This window comes from Nerophis lumbriciformis, linkage group LG19 (genome assembly GCF_033978685.3).
Source record: "Nerophis lumbriciformis linkage group LG19, RoL_Nlum_v2.1, whole genome shotgun sequence".
Classification (NCBI taxonomy): Eukaryota; Metazoa; Chordata; class Actinopteri; order Syngnathiformes; family Syngnathidae; genus Nerophis; species Nerophis lumbriciformis.
Window position 1 is genome coordinate 31,145,176 of NC_084566.2, and position 24,144 is coordinate 31,169,319.

The following is a 24,144-nucleotide window of genomic DNA, read 5'->3' on the forward strand; positions in this document are numbered from 1 at the left end:
ATGCACATTCAGATAAATTCTTCAAAATTACAATAAAAAAAATGTTGACCCGGGGCCGGGCTGTATATATGCGCACTAATTGACTGAAAGAGCACGCACTTGGCGCGATGATGTCATGTTATCGATGGAAAAATGCATTTTTAGACCATATGATTTGCCTGAGTGGCTTGGAGACCCCGAGAGTAACAAACACTTGCCATGTTGCCTTTCCATTAAGAACAATAAATTAGTTTTTAGTATAAATTTGCTGGTTTCAAGAAATGTAATGCCGAGCGCATATCATTATGTCAAGATAATGGCACTAGCATTTACTTCATTTAAAAATATTTTTCAACATATTGAGCAAAAAGTTCTCTTTTTTTTCTACCAAGAAAAGTGCACTTGTTATTAGTGAGAATATACTTATTTTAAGGTATTTTTGGGTTCATTGAGGTTAGCTAATTTTACTTGTTTTGTCTTGACAAGCCGAATTTTCTTGTTCTATTGGCAGATAATTTTGCTTAGTTCAAATAAAATACTCGTAATTTTTGTTTTGTTTTTTTCTTGTTTTTGAACACTGATTTTTTGCAGTGCATGCTGTGGATTCAAAATGGGGAAAAAAACAACAAAAAAACAATCGGCTCAAGGCAGGGTGAGCATATTAGCCTGACATGGCTGGATGCAGCAGTCGTCACGAAGACCACATCAGTCGATAACGTCAGGTCTTGATTTGTGACCTCTGCTCTGAGCTGGGAAGGGAGACCAGGTGGGAGGAACATGCTGATCCGATGCCTCTGATAGATGCCAATCTTAAGTAACGCTTGACTTTGATCCATTATTCATCCCAGCCTTGAGAGGGACTTATTGATGAGCCTAAATGGACCCAACTGTTTAAAAGAGCACACTGATGATGATTCATCAAGAAATGGGAGTTTGGGTGTGTGATGTTTGGTCAGCCCCAAAATCAAAGTGTGAAGCTGGCTATTTAGTATTAAGCCGCAGAGAGCAGGACTATTGTGCAAAATGGAAATATTAGTACTCTGAAAATAATATTAATCACTAGAGTTTGTTTCTGAGCACCATTATGAGTTATGATGTCAGGAAGAAAAAACCTGCCTTAAAAGCACCAATTAGGCTTCACTACACATACTAAAATGCAGTTTGGAGCTCTGCCAACCACCTGTCAGTCAGCTACAAATGTGAGAGCTGTCAGTTGGATCGTTTTCTTTTCATGCTGACCAGCATGACATTTTTAAAATGTAAGTACAATGTTAGCATTTGGCTTACATAGCAATGCTAACCTGCAATGAGATGGCGACTTGTCCAGGGTGTACCCCACCTTCCGCCTGAATGCAGCTGAGATAGACTCCAGCCACCCTCCCGACCCTGAGAGGGACAAGCGGTAGAAAATGGATTGATGGATGGATAGCAATGCTAGCGTTGCTAACATTTGTGTCCTCTTGTTCCACTCCCTTTTATTACCGTATTTTTCGGACTATAAGTCGCAGTTTTTTTCATAGTTTGGCCGGGGGTGCGACTTATACTCAGGAGCGACTTATGTGTGAAATTATTAACACATTACCGTAAAATATCAAATAATATTATTTAGCTCATTCACATAAGAAACTAGACGTATAAGATTTCATGGGATTTAGCGATTAGGAGTGACAGATTGTTTGGTAAACGTATAGCATGTTCTATATGTTATAGTTATTTGAATGACTCTTACCATAATATGTTACGTTAACATACCAGGCACGTTCTCAGTTGGTTATTTATGCCTCATATAACGTACACTTATTCAGCCTGTTGTTCACTATTCTTTATCTATTTTAAATTGCCTTTCAAATGTCTATTCTTGGTGTTGGCTTTTATCAAATAATTTTCCCCAAAAAATGCGACTTATACTCCAGTGCGACTTATATATGTTTTTTTCCTTCTTTATTATGCATTTTCGGCCGGTGCGGCTTATACTCCGGAGCGACTTATACTCCGAAAAATACGGTACGTTGTTTTGTGTTATATATAGCAGTGATTGGCAAGATACTTGAAAAATGCAGTAAGCTAAGATTCAAGAATACATGTAGCTAAGCCATAGGGGAAGCTATCCATCCATCCATTTTCTACCGCTTGTCCCTTTTTGGTGTCGCGGGGGGTGCTGGAGCCTATCTCAGCTGCATTCGGGCGGAAGGCGGGGTACACCCTGGACAAGTCGCCACTTCATCGCAGGGCCAACACAGATAGACAGACAACATTCACACTCACATTCACACACTTGGGCCAATTTAGTGTTGCCAATCAACCTATCCCCAGGTGCATGTCTTTGAGGTGGGAGGAAGAAAAAAAAATACAAAAATTATGAGTATTTTATTTGAACTAAGCAAAATTATCTGCCAATAGAACAAGAAAATCGGCTTGTCAAGACTTTCCAAAACAAGTAAAATTAGCTAACCTCAATGAACCCAAAAATATCTTAAAATAAGTATATTCTCACTAATAACAAGTGCACTTTTCTTGGTAGGAAATTTTTTTTAGACCTTTTTGCTCAATATGTTGAAAAATATTCTTAAATTAAGTAAATGCTAGTGCCATTATCTTTTTTTTTCTTTCTTTTTTTTTCTTTTTTTCTCTTTTTTTAATTTTTTTTTAATTTTAATTTTTAATTTTTAATTTTTTTAAATTAAATCAACATAGAAAAAAACACACGATACACTTTCAACTAGTGCATCAACCCCAAAAAAAAAACCTCCCTCCCCCATTCACACTCATACACACCCACTCACACAAAAGGGGTTGTTTCTTTCTGCTATCAATATTCTGGTTCCCACAACATGGACAACACTTCTGCAAGGGACACAGTCCCTGAAGCACACTTGATTGTTTGTGCCGCTGGTCCACTAACATTTTCATTTAATTACTATTTTTTCTTTCTTTTTTCTTATGTAATTATTTTTATATTGTTTTACTTTCTTTTTTATCCAAGAAAATATTTATTTATCTTATCTAAAAAAAATTTTTTTTTAAAAAAAAAAAAGAGGGGGAAAAAAATAAAATAAAATAAAGGACCTTATCTTCACCAGACCTGGTTTTAAATGAAATTAGCTTAGTTTAAAGTTGTTGTTTTTAAAACCAGGTCCAGTCCAGATAATGTCCAAGTCGGGTCCAGCAACACACCTTCATTCATGTACACTGAGAAAATAAATAAATAAATAAAAATAGAAAATTTTGTAACACAACAGATTGCATATAATCTATAAACAAAATTACATTTTCAAAACAAAAAAAAACAAAAAAAAATGTATGTACAGTCCAGATTATGTTCAGGTCACTAAAAATTAGGGAATACAACAACAGATAGCATATAATCTATAAACATAATTACACTTTCAACATAAGCCTTTGAGGACTTCCCATCTTTTTTAATGTTTTTTGGCATCATTATCGTTTTCAACCATGCAACTTTCTAAAGTTAGTGCCATTATCTTGACATAATGATATGCGCTCGGCATCATGATTTTGTTTTTTTATGCTTGAAGTAAGAAATTATTACTTTAAAAAAGTAGTTTTATACTTGTGAGTGTTGATGACACAGCTTGCAACAGTTGATATTCTAGTTTCAAGCATGTTTTACTCAATATAGGTCATAAAATTTCAGCAACAAGCTGTAATATCTTACTGAGATCATTTAGGACCAAAACTCTTAAAACAAGTAAAACACTCTAACATAAAATCTGCTTAGTGAGAAGAATTATCTTATCAGACAGAAAATAAGCAAATATCACCCTTATTTGAGATATTTAACCTTACTTAGATTTCAGTTTTTGCAGTGTACATGGCAAAAATAGCTTTCTACATCAAAACTTAACAGCATTTCTATCAGGGTCCAATAAGGGTCCATTACTATTAACTATCCGTCATTTAGCTGGGGACACCCTACAACTACTTCTAGGGTTCTGTCTTTTCTTTGGCCCACCCCAATAATTTTATTCATTTTCTTTGCCTCCAGTAAAAAAAAAAAACAGCATCTATCTATATTCTGACAAATAAAAAAAATAATGACTTGTGTGTTGTTTGGGAACAGTTGGTAATGGTTATGTGCAAATAAACTTTACATGAACTCAACCCACCTTAATGTGTATTCCTAAATTTGTGTTGGACGTCTTAGATGATTTTGGTTTACAGAGTAAACAACTAAAAACTAAGATGATGGGCATTGTTTCCTGTAAACACACAAATGTGTCTAAATATGGCCAAGGACACGCATTATTGTGGGTTTCCTGCACGCCATCTTCATCACTACAGGAAAATATACTCTGCAGGAGAGAAACCCTGTGCCATTTTCAAGTTTTTTGTTTTTTTTGAGTCGTCAGCTTAAAGCGTCCCTCTGTCTCCGACTCCCTCGTCGTCATGTGACATGACTGTGTGTCTGTTACGATCAAAGAAAATAAAGAAAATAAAATGTTAAAATAAAATAGACAAGTCACATGCAATACATACCATATACAGCAAACATCAATATCATATTTCAATTCAGACCAAAATGGACATTTGTTTTTAAAAGAATAAAGTGTAGTTGTAGATTGAAGAACTGGTGGTAGTTTATTCCAAGGAGAGGGGCCTTTGTCATTTTAGCATACATTTCTTAATTAACGTTCTACATAATGTTAGATGAAAGTCATAACAGAGTCTTGTTGGGTAAGAAGAAGATTTAAGCAGATGTAAACAAATTATGGAAAACTATTAGTAAATCAACAAACAATTGTACATACTTGTACATAAAAATAGATACACGATAGATGTTCACATTAAATATTGTAAAAATACTGTCTTTTTTAAAAAGAGGAGCAGATGAAGACAGTCTATTGGAAAAATTAATTGTTCTCAAAAAAATATTTTGTATTAGTAAGATTGTATAAATATATGAATGACAAGTATCACCCCAAATACTATTGCAATACATTATATGTGGATATATATAAATATAAATATATAAAAAAAAAATAAAAAAAAAATATAAAAAATATATATATATACATATATATATAGTATAATCTCAACATACAAGAACGATTAATAAAAACAACAAACTTTCCTCAAAATACCTTTGGATTTCATCAACTTGCTACAGACAAGTTCAGCATGTTGTTTCCAAGTTCATTTTTCATTAACAAAAAATTTGGTTTGAGACACCAGGCTAATTTTAATGCCATCAATAAATAATTGCACCTTTTCTTTATTATAGCTTTTGTTTTTCGTACTAAAAATGAGAGATGTCCGATAATGGCTTTTTTGCCTATATTTGATATTCCGATATTGTCCAACTCTTAATTACCGATACCGATATCAACCGATACCGATATATACAGTCGTGGAATTAACACATTATTATGCCTAATTTTGTTGTGATGCCCCGCTGGATGCATTAAACAATGTAACAAGGTTTTTCCAAAATAAATCAACTCAAGTTATGGGAAAAAAATGCCAACATGGCACTCCCATATTTATTATTGAAGTCACAAACTGCATTATTTTTCTTAACATGCCTCAAAACAGCAGCTTGGAATTTGGGACATGCTCTCCCTGAGAGTGCATGAGGAGGTTGAGGTGGGTGGGGTTGAGGTGGGGGGTTAGGGGGGAAGCGGGGGGTGTATATTGTAGCGTCCTGGAAGAGTTAGCGCTGCAAGGGATTCTGGGTATTTGTTCTGTTGTGTTTATCTTGTGTATGCCTTGCATTCACTTGTGAGTGTGTGAAAAGCCGTAGATATTATGTGACTGGGCCGGCACGCAAAAGCAGTGCCTTCAAGGTTTATTGGAGCTCTGTACTTCTTCCTATGTCCGTGTACAGTGGCGTTTTAAAAAGTCATAAATTGTACTTTTTGAAACCCATCCATCCATCCATTTTCTAGCGCTTATTCCCTTCGGGGTCGCGGGGGGCTACAATCGGGCGGAAGACGGGGTACACCCTGGACAAGTCGCCACCTCATTGCAGGGCCTTTTTGAAACCGATACCGATAATTTTCAAACCGATACCGATAATTTCCGATATTACATTTTAAAGCATTTATCGGCCGATAATATCGTCTGTCAGATATTATCGGACATCCCTACTAAAAATCCTAAAATTTAATTTTTTTAGTATTAAGTGACTAATTTATTCATTTTAAACCATTCAGAAATATTTGAGAGTTCTTCATTTGCTTCTCTTGTTAAGCAATTAAAATTGGAATGGGATATTAAAGGACAAGTATCATCTGCAAACATAAAAGGCAGTATATACAAACATTTTTAAAATCATTGATATAGATTTAGAAATAAAAATGGAACCTTGAGGAACCCCAGAAACTAATGTAACTCTGTTAGAGTTTTGATTATTAATATAAATATATTGTTCTCTTTCATAAAGACAGCTATATAGCCATTTTAAGACAATATTTTCAAGCCCATATTTTTTAATTTGGTTAGAAGAATTGGGACAAACGGTAGAAAATGAATGGATGGATGGAATTGACAGTATCAGTTTTAAAAGCCTTGGATAAATCTAAAAATATGCCAAGAGTATATTTCTTGGCATCTAAATCGGTTGCAATGTTATCAACAAATTGTAGCAGACGAATGTTTTATAATTCTTGTAAATGGGTTATACTTGTATAGCGCTTTTCTACCTTCGAGGTACTCAAAGCGCTTTGACACTATTTCACACACACTGATGGCCCTAACCACAACGCTTTATAAATAAAATGTACTTACTTACTACACGATATGCATATGCACATGATACGTAATCTAATTACATTGATACATCCTGTTTTAATGTCATCCTATTTTCATTTAAGAGGATATTCAGCCTGCTCATTAGAGATACCGGAACAGACAAATGGGCCAAGATTCTATAGTGCACCTGCAATAACTAACATTAGCTCATTATTGCACGATAATTGCTTTGAATGCTTACTGTTGTCCTTTAGCATCATAGCGTCTGGGCACGCTAATGCACCAACCCAGCATGTCGGCCACACCCCGAGAAGCTAGCATGTTGAGTAGTTAGTTATTAGTGTCGTCATTACATCACCACCGGGAAGTTTTGCAGCACTCTCACACTGCAGGGTGGGCTAAAGTTTGCATAGCAGTATTGACCCGATGGCACTGTTTTACCACAGGTCCTATACTCCCCCCCCCCCCCAAGTTACGCAACCGAAATGCTCAACATCATCATCACAGGGAGGGAGCATGGAGGTGATTTACTGAGTGGTGGGTGCAGCGTTCGCAATCATGCCTCATTGGCAGCCAAATGCACATCTAATTCAATTCCACCTTTAGTCATTAAACATGTTAGACAATTGTGCACACAACTCCGCACACACGTACACAACATCTGAGCCTCACCCTCTAGCGTATTACCTTTTTAAGCAGCCATCAGTGCTCTGCATTAAGCAGTAATGTGATTTTAACTGGGAACCAAGTTTGGTAAATCAAAGTTTCCTGCTGAGCCAACAGATCAGGAGCCACTAATGGACCCTGCCAATAAAAGAAGGCAGCCACGATTGTTCTTTGATGTTCTTTGATGTTATTTGATTGTATCTGCGTTTAAAGAACTCCGGCTTATGAGTGATTCCCATAGCCCAAAAAAAGTCTGCGGGCTATAGAGCGTTTTCTATTCGGGCTCCAGTACTATGGAATGCCCTCCCGGTAACAGTTAGAGATGCTACCTCAGTAGAAGCATTTAAGTCCCATCTTAAAACTCATTTGTATACTCTAACCTTTAAATATACCCCCTTTTTAGACCAGTTGATCTGCCGTCTCTTTTCTTTTCTCCTCTGCTTCCCTCTCCCTTGTGGAGGGGGGGGGGGCACAGGTCCGGTAGCCACGGATGAAGTGCTGGCTGTCCAGAGTCGGGACCCGGGGTGGACCTGTGCTGCTGACCCGTCTCCGCTCGGGATGGTCTCCTGCTGGCCCCCGCTATGGACTGGACTCTTACTATTATGTTGGATCCACTATGGACTGGACTCTCACAATATTATGTCAGACCCACTCGACATCCATTGCATTCGGTCTCCCCTAGGGGGGGGTTACCCACATATGCGGCCTCTCCAAGGTTTCTCAGAGTCATTCACATTGACATCCCACTGGGTTGTGAGTTTTTCCTTGCCCTTTTGTGGGCTCTGAACCGAGGATGTCGTCGTGGCTTGTGCAGCCCTTTGAGACACTTGTGATTTAGGGCTATATAAATAAACATTGATTGATTGATTGATTGATTCTATTCGGGCTCCAGTACGCTGAAATGTCCTCCCGGTAACAGTTAGAGATGCTACCTCAGTAGAATCATTTAAGTCCCATCTTAAAACTCATTTGTATACTCTAGCCCAGTGGTTCTTAACCTGGGTTCGATCAAACCTTAGGGGTTCGGTGAGTCGGCCTCAGCGGTTTGGCGGAATCTCCACCACGGAGGTAAAAACACATCCGACTTATCGTGTAAATAAAAACTTCTCCCTATCAGCGTATTACGGATACCCCCAAACAATGTTCCCTCTAATTTTCCATCTGATTTGCAAGTTGTTTGATTGATCGATTGAAACTTTTACTAGTAGATTGCAAAGAAAGAGAATACATTACATGAAACAGTACAGTTTACACAGTACAGTACATATTCCGTACAATTGACCACTAAATGGTAACCCCAATAAGTTTTCCAACTAGTTTAAGTCGGGTCCAGATCAATCAATTCATGGTAATGTGTGTAAGGTGTGTAATTTGTTGTGAGTTCATGCACTGTGTTGGTTTTGTTCTTTGAACAAGGTGATGTTCATGCACGGTTCATTTTGTGCACCAGTAAAAAACGTGAATTTTTCTTGAATTTGAAAAAAACAAAACATTTTATTTTTCACTAAAGAAGGGTTCGGTGAATGCGCATATGAAACTAGTTGGGTTCGGTACCTCCAACAAGGTTAAGAACCATTGCTCTAGCCTTTAAATAGACCCCCTTTTTAGACCAGTTGATCTGCCGTTTCTTTTCTTTTCTCCTCTGCCCCCCTATCCCTTGTGGAGTGGGGGCACAGGTCCGGTAGCCATGGATGAAGTGCTGGCTGTCCAGAGTCGGGACCCGGGGTGCACCGCTCGCCTGTGCATCGGTTGGGGACATCTCTGCGCTGCTGACCCGTCTCCGCTCGGGATGGTCTCCTGCTGGCCCCACTATGGACTGGACTCTCACTATTATGTTGGATCCACTATGGACTGGACTCTCACTATTATGTTAGATCCACTATGGACTGGACTCTCACTATTATGTTAGATCCACTATGGACTGGACTCTCACTATTATGTTAGATCCACTATGGACTGGACTTTCACAATATTATGCTAGACCCACTCGACGTCCATTGCATCCGGTCTCCCCTAAAGGGGGGGAGGGGGTCACCCACATCTGCGGTCCTCTCCAAGGTTTCTCATAGTCATTCACATTGACATCCCACTAGGTTGTGTGTTTTTCCTTGCCCTTTTGTGGGCTCTGAACCAAGGATGTAGTCGTGGCTTGTGCAGCCCTTTCAGACACTTGTGATTCAGGGCTATATAACTAAACATTGATTGCTTGATTCTATTCGGGCTCCAGTACTATGGAATGCCCTTCCGGTAACAGTTAGAGATGCTACCTCAGTAGAAGCATTTAAGTCCCATCTTAAAACTCATTTGTATACTCTAGCCTTTAAATATACCCCCTTTTTAGACCAGTTGATCTGCCGTCTCTTTTCTTTTCTCCTCTGCCCCACTCTCTCTTGTGGAGTGGGGGCACAAGTCCGGTAGCCATGGATGAAGTGCTGGCTGTCCAGAGTCGGGACCCGGGGTGGACCGCTCGCCTGTGCATCGGTTGGGGACATCTCTGCGCTGCTGACCCGTCTCCGCTCGGGATGGTCTCCTGCTGGCCCCACTATGGACTGGACTCTCACTATTATGTTGGATCCACTATGGACTGGACTCTCACAATATTATGTTAGATCCACTGTGGACTGGACTCTCACTATTATGTTAGATCCACTATGGACTGGACTCTCACTATTATGTTAGATCCACTATGGACTGGACTCTCACAATATTATGTCAGACCCACTCGACATCCATTGCATTCAGTTTCCCCTAGAGGGGGGGGTTACCCACATATGCGGTCCTCTCCAAGGTTTCTCATAGTCATTCACATTGACATCCCACTGGGTTGTGAGTTTTTCCTTGCCCTTTTGTGGGCCCTGAACCGAGGATGTCGTCGTGGCTTGTGCAGCCCTTTGAGACACTTGTGATTCAGGGCTATATAACTAAACATTGATTGATTGATGTTCTTAAGTAAAAAGTTAAAGTTAAAGTACCAATGATTGTCACACACACACTAGGTGTGGTGAAATGTGTCCTCTGCATTTGACCCATCCCCTTGTTCACCCCCTGGGAGGTGAGGGAAGCAGTGGGCAGCAGCAATAGCCGCGCCCGGGAATCATTTTTGGATGATTTAACCCCCAATTCCAACCCTTGATGCTGAGTGCCAAGCAGGGAGGTAATAGATCCCATTTTTATAGTCTTTGGTATGACTCGGCTGGGGTATGTATGACAAATAAATATATTTACTTTGTTTTTACACATGTTAAATATCATAAATGCCATATAAGTACGTTTAAACGCCCAAAAAGTGACTTTTCCGATTTAAACTGCCTTACAATGTTGTGGTAATGCTCATTTTGGCCACTTGATGGCGCACCCGGTGATCAAGCGTGCTCACGTCACGTGATTGAGACGCATCAAGTTCCACCATGGCGGCGTCTTTTGCTGTACAGCTGCAGTGTTGTTGTTGTTGTGTCTTTTTGCTTTTCTTCCCGCACAGTAGCGCTTCTCAGCTCCTGAATGAACCTTGTTACAAACCCATACAAGACGAGAGGCCGGACTTTGTCAGGTAAGTTGATAAATGGAACACAACCTTTTGATTTGGACCTTTTTTTTTCGTTCCTTTAAACTAAGCACAGTAGAGTACCGTGCTATGTCTCCTGGATCAGCTTATACTGTTGGTAATCTTCAGTGAGGGAGTTCTTACTAAACATTTTTCACGTTTTTCTAAAGCTAAATTGTTAATAGAACGAACCTTATTGTTTTATTATGAGGGACAAGCGGTAGTACATGGATGGAAATCAAGTAATGGCTTCATTTGTAATGTGTATTTCAGTGTTTTTCAACCACCAGACTGTGAGATACAGTCTGGTGTGCCGTGGGAGATTGTTTAATTTCACCTATTTGGGTTAAAAATATTTTGTGACGATCGGTCACTTCATTTCTGTTGGTTTTCCTTGTTTTTGTATTACTTCCTGTCAGTGCTCTTATTTTGTTAAATTTCCCGTTTGTTCCGCGGAGCACTGTTTTGGCTGCCAATCAGCATATGTCTATTTATGTTTTCACTCGAGCACTCCTCAGTGCTCGATGATAACTGGGACTGTTGTTTGCAAGACTGCTTAATTTCTCTGTTGATGATAATTAAAGTTATCTTACCTGCTCATCGTCCTCCTGGTTCTTGCATCTTGAGGTCACAAAAACGGCAGCCATGCGAGTTCCTAACAGTAAAACAAGGAAAACCAACAGAAATTAAGAGACTGATCGTCACATATTTTTTGCAAACCAGTAATTATAGTCTGCAAATTATGTGTTGTTGTTGAGTGTCGGTGCTGTCTAGAGCTCGGCAGAGTAACCGTGTAATACTCTTCCATATCAGTAGGTGGCAGCCGGTAGCTAATTGCTTTGTAGATGTCGGAAACAGCGGGAGGCAGTGTGCAGGTAAAATTGTGTCTAATACTTAAACCAAAAATAAACAAAAGGTGAGTGCCCCTAAGAAAAGGCAATGAAGCTTAGGGATGGCTATGCAGAACGAAACTAAAACTGAACTGGCTACAAAGTAAACAAAAACAGAATGCTGGACGACAGCAAAGACTTACTGCGGAGCAGAGACGGCGTCCACAAAGTACATCCGAACATGACATGACAATCTACAATGTCCCCACGAAGAAGGGTAAAAACAACTGAAATATTCTTGATTGCTAAAACAAAGTAGATGCGGGGAATATCGCGCAAAGGAAGACATGAAACTGCTACAGGAAAATACCAAAAAAAAGAGAAAAAGCCACCAAAATAGGAGCGCAAGGCAAGAACTGAAGCACTACACACAGGGAAACAGCAAAAAAGTCCAAATAAGTCAGGGTGTGATGTGACAGGTGGTGACAGTACACCTACTTTGAGACAAGAGCTATATTGATGCATGTTTGGTTATGCTTTAAAGTCATATCCAACAATTGCGACAATGACTTTTTACTGTCAACTGAGTTTCCTTTTTTAAGGATTTCTGCTGGTGGTGTGCCTCCGGATTTTTGTCAGCGCAAAAATTGTGCCTTGGGTCAAAAAAGGTTGAAAAACACCGACTTAGAACATGTTCCCCTAGTGTCCAAAAAACTCTAAATTACCGTACTTTCCGCACTATAAGGCGCACCGGATTATAAGGCGCACCTTCAATGAATGGCCTATTTTAAAACGTTGTTCATATATAAGGTGCACCGCATTATAACGCGCATAGAATAGATAATAATGATTTCTGCTGGTGGTGTGCCTCCGCATTTTTTCAATGCAAAAAATGTGGCTCAAAAAAGGTTGAAAAACACTGGTGTATTTCCCCTGCTTCCGCCTTTAGAAGTACCCGGATAATGGATGGGCTCCCCTTATTATTCCATTATTGTTTGGTACCATAAAAGTAGATCAGCTAAGGTTCAATTGCTAACAATCTAAAATTATGAGATTGTGTACTGTCACAGCACAGGTGCATAAACAGGCATATTTCCATCCATCCATCCTTTTTCTACCGCTTGTCCCGTTCATATTTGAAAATAAAATTGTGGTTGTACTGTAGGACGTACCCTCGGCCCCACGAGTACACAAATGTGTCCGATCTTCCTACGTCGTGGGACTGGAGGAACATTGACGGGAAGAATTACGTGAGCGCCACCAGGAACCAGCACATCCCCCAGTACTGCGGCTCCTGCTGGGCCATGGGGGCGACCAGCGCCCTGGCTGGTAACCATAGCGACACGAAGGCGATCAATTAAAAGATAACACTCTAACTTGTCGCTGTCCTGCCCTAGACCGTATCAACATCATTCGCAAGGGAGCGTGGCCGTTGGCGTACCTGTCGGTACAGAACGTCATCGATTGTGGGGGCGCGGGGACTTGCTACGGTGGGGACCACATGGGAGTCTACGCATACGCGCACCACCAGGGCGTCCCGGACGAGACCTGCAACAACTACCAAGCCACGAACCAAAGTAAGACATTTACAAACTTTAACAGTACTTAACTTCTTTTTACACTTGCATGACAATTCATAATAGTAAAAATGGTTACCGTTACGTCTGCGATTTGGGGTGGTCGATCTGCACATTTCTGTATCAATCCAAAACGAAGTAAATAGATTGATTTCTCTGTTTTGTGTGAATGTTATTGTTGTTTGATTGTATGTATACACCAACCTGTCTGGGGACTACAGGTGGAAATTAGCCTTTGGCTGAAACATGACAGTTTCACAGTAGCCGAGTGGTTAGAGTGTCCGCCCTGAGATCGGTAGGTTGTGAGTTCAAACCCCGGCCGAGTCATACCAAAGACTATAAAAATGGGCCCCATTACCTCCCTGCTTGGCACTCAGCATCAAGGGTTGGAATTAGGGGTTAAATCACCAAAAATGATTCCTGGGCGCGGCGCCGCTGCTACCCACTGCTGCCCACTGCTCCCCTCACCTCCCAGGGGGTGATCAAAGGGGATGGGACAAATGCAGAGGACAAATTTCACCACACCTAGTGTGTGTGTGAGACGATCATTGGTACTTTAACTTAACTTATATTTACATATTGCATATATGTTTATTGATATGTGCTGTCCCTATTTTGAATAAAGAATTTAATTTAATTTAATTATGCCGATATGGATTTTGATACCGACACTTTTACTGACATTTTTTTCCAAGATCCTTGAAGGATTTTGTTATTTTAATTTCTTGATGGCAATTTTAATCAGCACAAAGGATGGGAAATAAATACATATTTAATTAAAGTACTTTAACAAACTTATTTGTTGACAGTTTAACACAATATAAATACAACAATATAAGACAATGTAACAATATCTACAAAAAATGCAATCATTCTCTTATTGAAATAATATAACTAGAGATGTCCGATAATATCGGGCTGCCGATATTATCGGCCGATAAATGCTTTAAAATATAATATCGTAAATTATCGGTATCGGTTTCAAAAAGTAAAATTTATGACTTTTTAAAACGCCGCTGTACGGAGTGGTACACGGACATAGGAAGAAGTACAGAGCGCCAATAAACCTTAAAGGCACTGCCTTTGCGTGCCGGACCAGTCACATAATACCTACGGCTTTTCACACACACAAGTGAATGCAACGCATACAGGTCACACTGAGGGTGGCCGTATAAACAACTTTAACACTGTTACAAATATGCGCCACACTGTGAACCCACACCAAACAACAATGACAAACCCATTTCGGGAGAACATCCGCACCGCACCGCAACACAACATAAACACAAAAGAACAAATACCCAGAACCCCTTGCAGCACTAACTCTTCCGGGACGCTACAATATACACCCCCGCTACCCCCTAAACCCCCCCCCCCCCCCCACCACCTCAACCCTGCCCCCCCAACTCCGCCCACCTCAACCTCCTCATGCTCTCCCAGGGAGAGCATGTCCCAAATTCCAAGCTGCTGTTTTGAGGCATGTTAAAAAAAATAATGCACTTTGTGACTTCAATAATAAATATGGCAGTGCCATGTTGGCATTTTTTTTCCATAACTTGAGTTGATTTATTTTGGAAAACCTTGTTACATTGTTTAATGCATCCAGCGGGGCATCACAACAAAATTAGGCATAATAATGTGTTAATTCCACGACTGGATATATCGGTATCGGTTGATATCGGAATTGGTAACTAAGAGTTGGACAATATCGGATATCGGCAAAAAAGCCATTATCGGACATCTCTAAATATAACAAATAAATATCACAATAACAATATTGTGCAACAATATTAACAAAAAACACAGATATTTTGTCCAAATAAATATAAAACAGAACTGAAAAATATATATCACCTTTTTCTTTTCTTTTTTAACCCATGAAAGACCTATTGAGAATAAGAATCTCTTTTTCAAGGGAATCCTGCTCATTTCATACACCATTGTAGGGGGCACTGGGAGCAAGGTGGGTGAAGTGCCCGAGACACAACGGCCGTGTTTAGGATGGCGAAAGCTGGAATCGAACCTGCGACCCTCAAGTTGCTGGCACGGATGGTAGAGTAGCCGATCCAGCACGCCGATCCCAAGTATCACTTTGATACTGATACGACTCTTGATATAGATATTATTGTTATTTGGATTGTTGAGATTTTTTTCAAGTGTCTAAGACTTTTAATGAGTTTTTAATTAAAAACAATTGGCAACAAATTAAGCATCTTTTTCTGGTGTTAGCATAAAATGTAGTCGTGTTTAGATACTCTACTTTTGTCCCTCGGTGTCCCTGACGAAACGGTTTTCGGTAACCAAAGTTTTTTTCCCCGGTGGTCGAGTTTTCGTTAGATCACTAGTCAATGGTGCGCAAATAATAGGCAATATATATCAATTCATACTGTAACGACCAGCTGGTGTTAATGTTTTATGTTTCTGTGGTTTGGATTTTTAATGTCAGTTTTTCCCATGTTTGCAAACATACCGCCCGTGCCTGAAAGGTGATTGGCGTAGAATGACGAAGTGTTTGTCTGGGGAAGCGCGGACTCACGAGACGAAAGTGTTTGCACGGGAGGTAAAACTTGTTGTGACGTTTGTTGTCATAAGATTGGTGATAAAAGTAAAAAAAATAGCGTCAGACTTTGCGATTTCTTCTGGGGGCTACAATATATTATCTATTCATCTTCTACCACTTGTCCCTGTCGGGGTCACGGGGGGTGCTGGAGCCTATCCCAGCTGCACTGGGGCGGAAGACAGGGTACACCCTGGACAAGTCCCCACCTCATCGCAGGCCAACACAGATAGACAGACAACATACCCAATGGATGGATGTCAATGAAACTATCCCCAGGTGCATGTCTTTGGAGGTGGGAGTAAGCTGGAGTTCCCGGACGGAACCCACATGCAAACTCCACACAGAAAGACCCCATGCCTGGGGGATTGAACCCAGGACCTTCTTATGGGGAGGCACACGCACCATTTATATTACTTTAATTATATTACTTTTTCAAGAAAATTAAAAAACTTATTTTGAAGGTGTGGCGGTCCTCCGCGCAACGTGGAATTACATTAAGGGGAAACCCTGTATATCAATTTATACTCTCGCAACCACACTGCAAATAGTCAGTGTTCAAAAAGAAGAAAAATACAAAAATTAGGGGTATTTTATTTGAACTAAGCAAAATTATTTTGCCAATAGAACAAGATAATTTGGCTTGTCAAGACTTTCCAAAACAAATAAAATTAGCTAACCTCAATGAACCCAAAAATACCTTAAAATAAGTATATTCTCACTAATAATAACTGTACTACTATATGAGTACGTGTTTTCTATTGTTTCATTGAAAATAAAAGAGCAAAGTCCATTTGGCTGTCATCTGTTTTAATATGAGACACAATTGTGTCAAAGTCATGATTTTTTTTTTTTCATGCTTGAAATAAGAAATTATTACTTTAAAAAAGTAGTTTTATACTTGTGAGTGTTGATAACACAGCTTTGCATCAGTTGATATTCTAATTTCAAGCATGTTTTACTCAATATAGGTCATCAAATCTCAGCAACAAGCTGTAATATCTTACTGAGATCATTTAGGACCAAAACCCTTAAAACAAGTAAAACACTCTAACATAAAATCTGCTTAGTGAGAAGAATTATCTTATCAGACAGAAAATAAGCAAATATCAGCCTTATTTGAGATATTTAATCTTACTTAGATTTCAGTTTTTGCAGGGCAGCTGGTGTTAAATGTTTTATGTTCGTGTGGTTTGGAGTTGATGTCAATGTTCCTGTTTGCAAACGCCCTGCCGTGCCTGAAAGGTAATTAGCGGAGAATGAGGAAGTGTTGTTTGTATGTGGGGAAGTGCGGATTAACAGAGACAAAAGTGTTTTCATGGGAGGTAAACATCTATGGGTAAAACGTGTTGGAATTGTGTCGTTTGTTATAATAAGATTGGTAATAAGTAGAGATGTCCGATAATATCGGACTGCCGATATTATCGGCCGATAAATGCTTTAAAATGTAATATCAGAAATTATCGGTATCGGTTTCCAAAATTCATGACTTTTTAAAACGCCGCTGTGTACACGGACGTAGGGAGAAGTACAGAGCGCCAATAAACCTTAAAGGCACTGCCTTTGCGTGCCGGCCCAATCACATAATATCTACGGCTTTTTACACACACACACAAGTGAATGCAAGGCATACTTGGTCAACAGCCATGCAGGTCACACTGAGGGTGGCCGTATAAACAACTTTAACACTGTTACAAATATGCGCCACACTGTGAACCCACACCAAACAAGAATGACAAACACATTTCGGGAGAACATCCGCACCGTAACACAACATAAACACAACAGAACAAATACCCAGAACCCCTTGCAGCACTAACTCTTCCGGGACGCTACTATATACACCCCTCGCTATCCCCTACCCCCTACCCCCTACCTCAACCCCGCCCACCTCAACCTCCTCATGCTCTCTCAGGGAGAGCATGTCCCAAATTCCAAGCTGCTGTTTTGAGGCATGTTAAAAAAAATAATGCACTTTGTGACTTCAATAATAAATATGGCAGTGCCATGTTGGCATTTTTTTTCCATAACTTGAGTTGATTTATTTTGGAAAACCTTGTTACATTGTTTAATGCATCCAGCGGGGCATCACAACAAAATTAGGCATAATAATGTGTTAATTCCACGACTGTATATATCGGTATCGGTTGATATCGGTATAGGTCAGTGGTTCTCAAATGGGGGTACGCGTACCCCTGGGGGTACTTGAAGCTATGCCAAGGGGTACGTGAGATTTTTTTTAAATATTCTAAAAATAGCAACAATTTAAAAATCCTTTATAAATATATTTATTGAATAATACTTCAACAAAATATGAATGTAAGTTCATAAACTGAACATCAAATCAAGTAGGCTATTCCATTCATTACAATAAACCCAGAGTTTCCCCCATGCCATGATGGTTTGACCCTCACTAAAATGTCTGTCAAAAAGAAATGCAACAATGCAATATTCAGTGTTGACAGCTAGATTTTTTGTGGACATGTTCCATAAATATTGATGTAAAGATTTCTTTTTTGTGAAGAAATGTTTCGAATCAAGTTCATGAATCCAGATGGATCTCTATTACAATCCCCAAAGAGGGCACTTTAAGTTGATGATTACTTCTATGTGTAGAAATCTTTATTTATAATTGAATCACTTGTTTATTTTTCAACAAGTTTTTAGTTATTTTTATATTTTTTTCCCCCCAAATAGTTCAAGAAAGACCACTACAAATGAGCAATATTTTGCACTGTTATACAATTTAATAAATCAGAAACTGATGACATAGTGCTGTATTTTACTTCTTAATCTCTTTTTTTCAACCAAAAATGCTTTGCTATGATTAGGGGGTACTTGAATTAAAAAAATGTTCACAGGGGGTACATCACTGAAAAAAGGTTGTGAACCACTGGTATAGGTACCGTAATTAAGAGTTGGACAATATCGGAATATCGGATATCGGCAAAAAAGCCATTATCGGACATCTCTAGTAATAAGAGTTAAAAATAGAGTCAGACTTTGTGTGATGTCTTCTGGGGGCTACAATATTACTTGAATTTGTTTTCAAGAACAAAATAAAACCTTTATTTTCAAGGTGTGGCGGTAATAAAAAATGCCGTAGTGGTGCACCACATTCAATTACATGAAGGAGAAACCCTATGTTTGTTACACGACAGACAAACTTCAACAGCAGTGTGTTCTGTGTTTTCATTGTTTCCACCAGAATGCGAGCTGTTCAACCAGTGCGGCACGTGCGTCTCCTTCGAGTCGTGCGGCGTGGTCAGGAACTATACCGTGTGGAAAGTCGGGGACTACGGCAAAGTGTCTGGGAGAGACCGCATGAAGGCTGAGATATACTTCAATGGACCCATCAGGTAAAAGTCACGGAGACACTAGCAGAGCAGCTGCATTAGTCTGTAAATACTGTAATGTCTAATTGCAGTACTTATAGTGGACCACTTATGCAGTGGAAACGCATATACTTGCATACTAAACTGAACCAAAGTAAACTGCTTGGTAGACGTGGCTCAAGAAAGATTTCTACTTTATATTTTCATACTTTTTATTTTTAATTGAATGTTCTTGTTTTTCTGGATTGTATCCTCCTTAAGGACATTGCAGAGAAATGCTCACGTCACTTGTTCTTGTCATTACCACTAACTGCCAGAGGGGGGAAACATCCATCCATCCATTTTCTACCGCTTGTCCCTCTCGGGCCGGGGTCAGCAACCCGCGGCTCTTTAGCGCCGCCCTAGTGGCTCCCCGGACCTCTTTCAGAGATGTGTAAAAATGGAAACTGATGAAGAAAAAAATATTTATTTTTTGTTTTAATATATTTTCTGTAGGAGAACAAACATGACACAAAACCTTCCTAATTGTTAGAAATCCCACCGTTTATGTTATACATGCTTCACTGATGAGAGTATTTGTCAAGCACTGTTTTGTCCCACTAATTTCAGCGATCCTTGAACTCATCGTAGTTTGTTTACATGTACAACTTTCTCCGATGCTGCCACAGACAGACTTGTTTTATGCCAATCCTTCTTTCTCATTTTGTCCACCAAATGTTTTATGCTGTGCGTGAATGCACAATAGTGAGCTTTGTTGATTCGCTGGAGTGCTAATCAGGCATATTTGGATCAATCCATGACTGCAAGCTAATCAATGCTAACATGCTATTTAGGCTAAATGCATGTACATATTGCATCATTATGCCTCGTTTGTAGGTATATTTGAGCTCATTTAATTTCCTTCACGTATGTCCTCTGTGTATTTAATTTATATTTGCATGTCTCATGACATATTATCTGTGTGTAATATTGGCTGAATTTTTGATAGTTGTTTGTGCGACATCACAGGAAATGTAGCTCAGTCTAATGACTGAGCTACGTCATTTCCTGTGATGTCACAAATAAAGCAAAAATAATGGACCGGAAAAAACGCCTCAAGGCATGGCTATTCACCTATAGTGATCACAGAGACAGGTTGTTTTTGTGTTACTGTATATATTTGTTTTTCTGAAAAATCCCAGTTAATATACTTTGGGTAACAACAGTCAATATTTATGTATTTTATTTTTTTAGGGGGGTAACAGTCAGTATTTATTTATTTATTTTATTTTTTTCTTATAAAAGAAAAGGGAGCTTTTGTTAAACCAAATATTGTGTTTTTTTCCATATACAACAACCTATCTGGACTCGATAAGAGAATCGATAAGGAATCGGTTTGATAAGAGGATCCGATAATGGGCTCAAACTCGATCATTTCTTATCAAACATCATCCCTAGGAATGAGTGTTACCGTAACTATAGGGGTGTTATTTCATGTTTAGAAGGCTCTAGTAATGTTTTTAAAAATAAAGTATTTAGAAGGTCATGAACAGGTTTTTTATGCTTCAACTATGAAAATATTCAATTATAAATAAGAATTTCTATTTTGCGGAAAAGTCGCAAAAATTGAGGGGCAACTGGAAAGCAGTTACAGGAGAACACAACTTATTGGGGGGGTCATTTACATTTTAAAGGCTTAAAAATATTGTTCAATATCATCCACTTCACCCATTTTTTGTATATTAAAACAACTGAGACAAGATTCTCCAAACACATTACCGTATTTTTCGGAGTATAAGTCGCTCCGTAGTATAAGTCGCACCGGCCGAAAATGCATAATAAAGAAGGAAAAAAACATATATAAGTCGCACTGGAGTATAAGTCGCATTTTTGGGGGAAATGTATTTGATAAAACCCAATAAAGGAATAAACTTTTGAAAGGCAATTTAAAATAAATAAAGAATAGCGAACAACAGGCTGAATAAGTGTACGTTATATGAGGCATAAATATCCAACTGAGAACGTGCCTGGTATGTTAACGTAACATATTATGGTAAGAGTCATTCAAATAACTATAACATATAGAACATGCTATACGTTTACCAAACAATCTGTCACTCCTAATCGCTAAATCCCATGAAATCTTATACGTCTAGTCTCTTACGTGAATGAGCTAAATAATATTATTTGATATTTTACAGTAATGTGTTAAAGGGGAACATTATCACAATTTCAGAATTGTTAAAACCATTAAAAATCAGTTCCCAGTGGCTTATTATATTTTTCAAAGTTTTTTTCAAAATTTTACCCATCACGCAATATCCCTAAAAAAAGCTTCAAAGTGCCTGATTTTAACCACCCGTCCATTTTCCTGTGACGTCACATAGTGAAGCCAACACAAACAAACATGGCGGAAAGAACAGCAAGCTATAGCGACATTAGCTTGGATTCAGACTCGGATTTCAGCGGCTTAAGCGATTCAACAGATTACGCATGTATTGAAACGGATGGTTGTAGTGTGGAGGCAGGTAGCGAAAACGAAATTGAAGAAGAAACTGAAGCTATTGAGCCATATCGGTTTGAACCGTATGCAAGCGAAACCGACGAAAACGACACGACAGCCAGCGACACGGGAGAAAGCGAGGACGAATTCGGCGATCGCCTTCTAACCAACGATTGGTATGTGTTTGTTTGGCATTAAAGGAAACTAACAACTATGAACTAGGTTTACAGCATATGAAATACATTTGGCAACAACATGCACTATGAGAGTGCAGACAGCCCAATTTTCATCAATTAATATATTCTGTAGACATACCCTCATGTCAGCAGGCCAGGGAAGCTAGGGTCGATATTCTTCTCTTGATCATCTTCGGGACGGTGTGAGCCAAGACATCCAGGGGGGTTTAGCTCGCTCGTCTGCGGGAACAAACTGCCGCCATTGCTTGCCGTGCTAGCGAGGTCCTTTGTCCCTGAATTGCTCACACACTCCGGCAGATTCAATGGGGGTCTGCCGGCAGATTTCTTTGACTTTATCATTGGAAATGCATCTGCTTTGAGTGTCGCAGGATATCCACACATTCTTGCCATCTCTGTCGTAGCATAGCTTTCGTCGGTAAAGTGTGCGGAACAAACGTCCAATTTCTTGCCACTTTCGCATCTTTGGGCCACTGGTGCAACTTGAATCCGTCCCTGTTCGTGTTGTTACACCCTCCGACAACACACCGACGAGGCATGATGTCTCCAAGGTACGGAAAACAGTCGAAAAAACGGAAAATTAAAGCTGATTTGACTCGGTGTTTGAGAAAATGGCGGATTGCTTCCCGATGCGACGTCACGTTGTGACGTCATCGCTCCGAGAGCGAATATTAGAAAGGCGTTTAATTCGCCAAAATTCACCCATTTAGAGTTCGGAAATCGGTTAAAAAAATATATGGTCTTTTTTCTGCAACATCAAGGTATATATTGACGCTTACATAGGTCTGCTGATAATGTTCCCCGTTAATAATTTCACACATAAGTCACTCCTGAGTATAAGTCGCACCCCAGGCCAAACTATGAAAAAAAACTGCGACTTATAGTCCGAAAAATACGGTAAATGTCAGTTAATTAGGAGTGTGTGTAGTTGTGACAGATTTGTACACCTTCTTACCGGCGTGTCTTCTTCAGTTGTGCCCTGATGGCCACCCGGGGACTGGAGGACTACGCAGGGGGCGTCTTCTCAGAGTTTCACCCCCTCTCCCTGCCCAATCACATAATATCAGTGGCCGGCTGGGGCATGGCGGAGGACGGCACCGAGTTTTGGGTGGTCAGGAACTCCTGGGGAGTGTTTTGGGTAGGCTTCACACACACACATAAACACTGTGGTCATCATCCAACTTTTAAATAGTGTCAGGTTTTAAGTAACATTTTAGCATTGTTAAAAGTGTGAATGTGAATAGTGCAACCAAAGAGAGTGAAACTGAATTTTTAGCATCACTTGACACCATTGTGACGGCATAGATACATGTAAAAAGATCAAGAAAAAGCACATGCATACAGATTGGGAGGCAAGGGAGTTCAGTCTTCAGTTGATATTACTGTATACCTGTGATACATTCTTGTCTGTGTTTGTTTTCCAGGGAGAACACGGCTGGGCCAGAATAGTCACCAGTGCCTATAAGGAAGGAAAAGGCAACTGGTTCAACCTGGGTATTGAGAAACATTGTGCGTATGGGGATCCCATTGTTACATAGATTTGTTTTAATAACAGCTCAATATTGTACTTTTAACAACCCGCATTGTCACAACAATGTAAAACTGTCTTTTTGCCTGATGTCTTTTCTTTTGGCGAAACCTATCTTTACCGACACAAATCCACTTTCAGCCTCTTTTAAACACAAGTGTGAACAGGTTTTGATTGATTGATTGAAACTTTTATTAGTAGATTGCACAGTACAGTACATATTCCGTACAATTGACCACTAAATGGTAACACCCCAATAAGTTTTTCAACTTGTTTAAGTCGGGGTCCACGTTAATCAATTCATGGTACAAATATATGCTATCAGCATAATACAGTCATCACACAAGTTAATCATCAGAGTATATACATTGAATTATTTACATTTTTTATAATCCGGGGAGTGGAATGTGGAGGGGGTTAGGTTGGGTTGCTATCAGCACTTCAGTCATAAACTATTATATAATCTGAGAAATGGACATTGTAACAGTGTAGGTCTGACTTGGTAGGATATGTACAGCGAGCGGTGAACATAGTGCATACTTGCCAACCCTCCCGGATTTTCCGGGAGACTCCCGAAATTTAGCGCCTCTCCCGAAAACCTCCCGGGACAAATTTTCTCCCGAAAATCTCCCGAAATTCAGGCGGACCCGAGTGATGTGTCGACAGCCTGTTTTCACGTCCGCTTTCCCACAATATAAACAGCGTGCCTGCCCAATCACGTTAGAACTGTAGAATGATCGAGGG

General features: G+C 39.6%; 1 protein-coding gene across 1 annotated transcript; it reads left to right on the top strand.

The window, feature by feature from the left end:
* The first annotated feature begins 10,758 nt into the window (after positions 1 to 10,758).
* Positions 10,759 to 23,487, top strand: LOC133619001 (cathepsin Z). Its single transcript, XM_061979866.2, has 6 exons — positions 10,759 to 10,903; positions 12,893 to 13,056; positions 13,125 to 13,304; positions 19,070 to 19,220; positions 22,845 to 23,010; positions 23,297 to 23,487. The coding sequence occupies exons 1-6, from the start codon at positions 10,764 to 10,766 to the stop codon at positions 23,408 to 23,410; spliced, it is 915 nt and encodes a 304-aa protein (XP_061835850.1). The 5' UTR covers positions 10,759 to 10,763; the 3' UTR covers positions 23,411 to 23,487.
* Positions 23,488 to 24,144: the final 657 nt, after the last annotated feature.

Bases quoted from the DNA above. Each gene is read 5' to 3' on its own strand.
- LOC133619001 (XM_061979866.2), top strand. From the start codon at position 10,764: ATGGCGGCGTCTTTTGCTGTACAGCTGCAGTGTTGTTGTTGTTGTGTC. The intron at 13,057-13,124 runs GTAACCATAGCG...GTCCTGCCCTAG, and splicing joins GGCGACCAGCGCCCTGGCTG to ACCGTATCAACATCATTCGC. The intron at 23,011-23,296 runs GTAGGCTTCACA...TTTGTTTTCCAG, and splicing joins ACTCCTGGGGAGTGTTTTGG to GGAGAACACGGCTGGGCCAG.